Genomic DNA, 1,408 nt, shown 5'->3' with positions numbered 1-1,408 from the left:
AGGAAGATCCCCAATACTATTCATCAAAAAGAAAGATGGGAAAATAAGACTCTGTGTGGACTACAGAGCCCTCAATTCAGTTACCAAGAAAGATCGATATCCACTACCCTTAATTGGAGAGGCATTGGACAGACTACGGTCAGCAAAATACTTCACCAAACTTGATATCAAGGATGCATACTACAATATACGCATCATGGCAGGAGACGAATGGAAAACTACATTCACCTCAAGATATAGAATATTCGAATACTTGATTATGCCTTTCGGGCTAATCAATGCACCGGCTTCATTCCAAAGGTGGATCAACAAGGTACCCAATAAGTACCTCAACATATGTTGTATCATATACTTGGACGATGTACTCATCTACTCGCAAAACATGCAACAATACCAGAAGGATATTAGCAATATCATGGCTGCAATATAAGGATCCGGAATGAAGATCAAACCAACAAAATGCGAATTCCACAAAGAGGAAACAGAATACCTCAGATTTATCATCAATCGAAGTGGGGTCAAGGTCGACCAAGTCAAAACAGCAGCAATATGGGATTGGACCAAACCGAACAGCAAAACAGAGGTTCAATGCTTTATGGGATTCTGCAACTTTTATCGAATGTTCATAGAGGGATTTAGCAGGCTTGCAAAATCACTCTATAACCTAACAAAGAAAGACATGAAATGGGAATGGGGAGAGAGAGAACAGAAAGCATATGATGCAATATGAACGCATCTAATATTGGCACCCATACTGGTTTATTTCGACCCAACCTGAAGAACAATGATCGAAACGGACGCCTCAAAATATGTGTGCTCAGGCATACTATCACAACAATGCGAAGACGGAAAATGGACGCCAGTATCTTACCGATCCAAGACAATGACACCCACGGAGTGCAACTTCAACATTGCGAACAAAGAAATATTAGCAATAGTTCAAGCATTAAAGGAATGGAGGAGATATGTTTTGAACAATAACCATCCAGTCCGAGTTCTAACCGACCATAAGAATCTGGTCCCGTTCATGACTACGAAAGAACTGAACGACCTCCAGATAAGGTAGAGGGAACACCTTAGCAAATACAACTTCAAAATCAAATACCGATCAGCCAAAGAGAGTAGAAAGCCAGATGCTCTGACAAGGATTGTAAGTGACAAACCAAAGAAGATGAAAGAATCAGACAAAAAACACCAACACTTTTACCAAAAACCTACTTCGAGGCAATGGAGATTATGCAATTCACCTCAACTGAGAAAAGGGAAATTGAGAACGCAAACGAAAGAGACAAAACAATTCAAGCAATAAGAGAAGCATTGAAGGAAGGAAAAAAGGAGATGAAAGGAATTGCTCTAGGTTTATGCCAATGGAAAGATGGAAATATTTAGTACGACGAAAAACAATGGA

General features: G+C 39.8%; 1 protein-coding gene across 1 annotated transcript in view; it reads left to right on the top strand.

The window, feature by feature from the left end:
* Positions 1–1,361: 1,361 nt before the first annotated feature.
* The window catches only part of GSTUM_00000039001 (uncharacterized protein), a gene marked incomplete at both ends in the record, with an annotated part of 206 nt that continues 159 nt past the window's right edge, over positions 1,362–1,408 (top strand). The window contains one exon of the mRNA XM_002835286.1: positions 1,362–1,388. Within this exon, the coding sequence (XP_002835332.1) occupies positions 1,362–1,388 (27 nt within the window). The remainder of the gene's footprint in view (positions 1,389–1,408) is intronic.

The sequence above is a fragment of the Tuber melanosporum genome (assembly GCF_000151645.1).
Source record: "Tuber melanosporum whole genome shotgun sequence assembly, scaffold_102, strain Mel28".
NCBI classification, from domain to species: Eukaryota; Fungi; Ascomycota; class Pezizomycetes; order Pezizales; family Tuberaceae; genus Tuber; species Tuber melanosporum.
The sequence above is the reverse complement of the archived record's forward strand: the minus strand, read 5'-3'. Positions and strand labels throughout refer to the sequence as shown.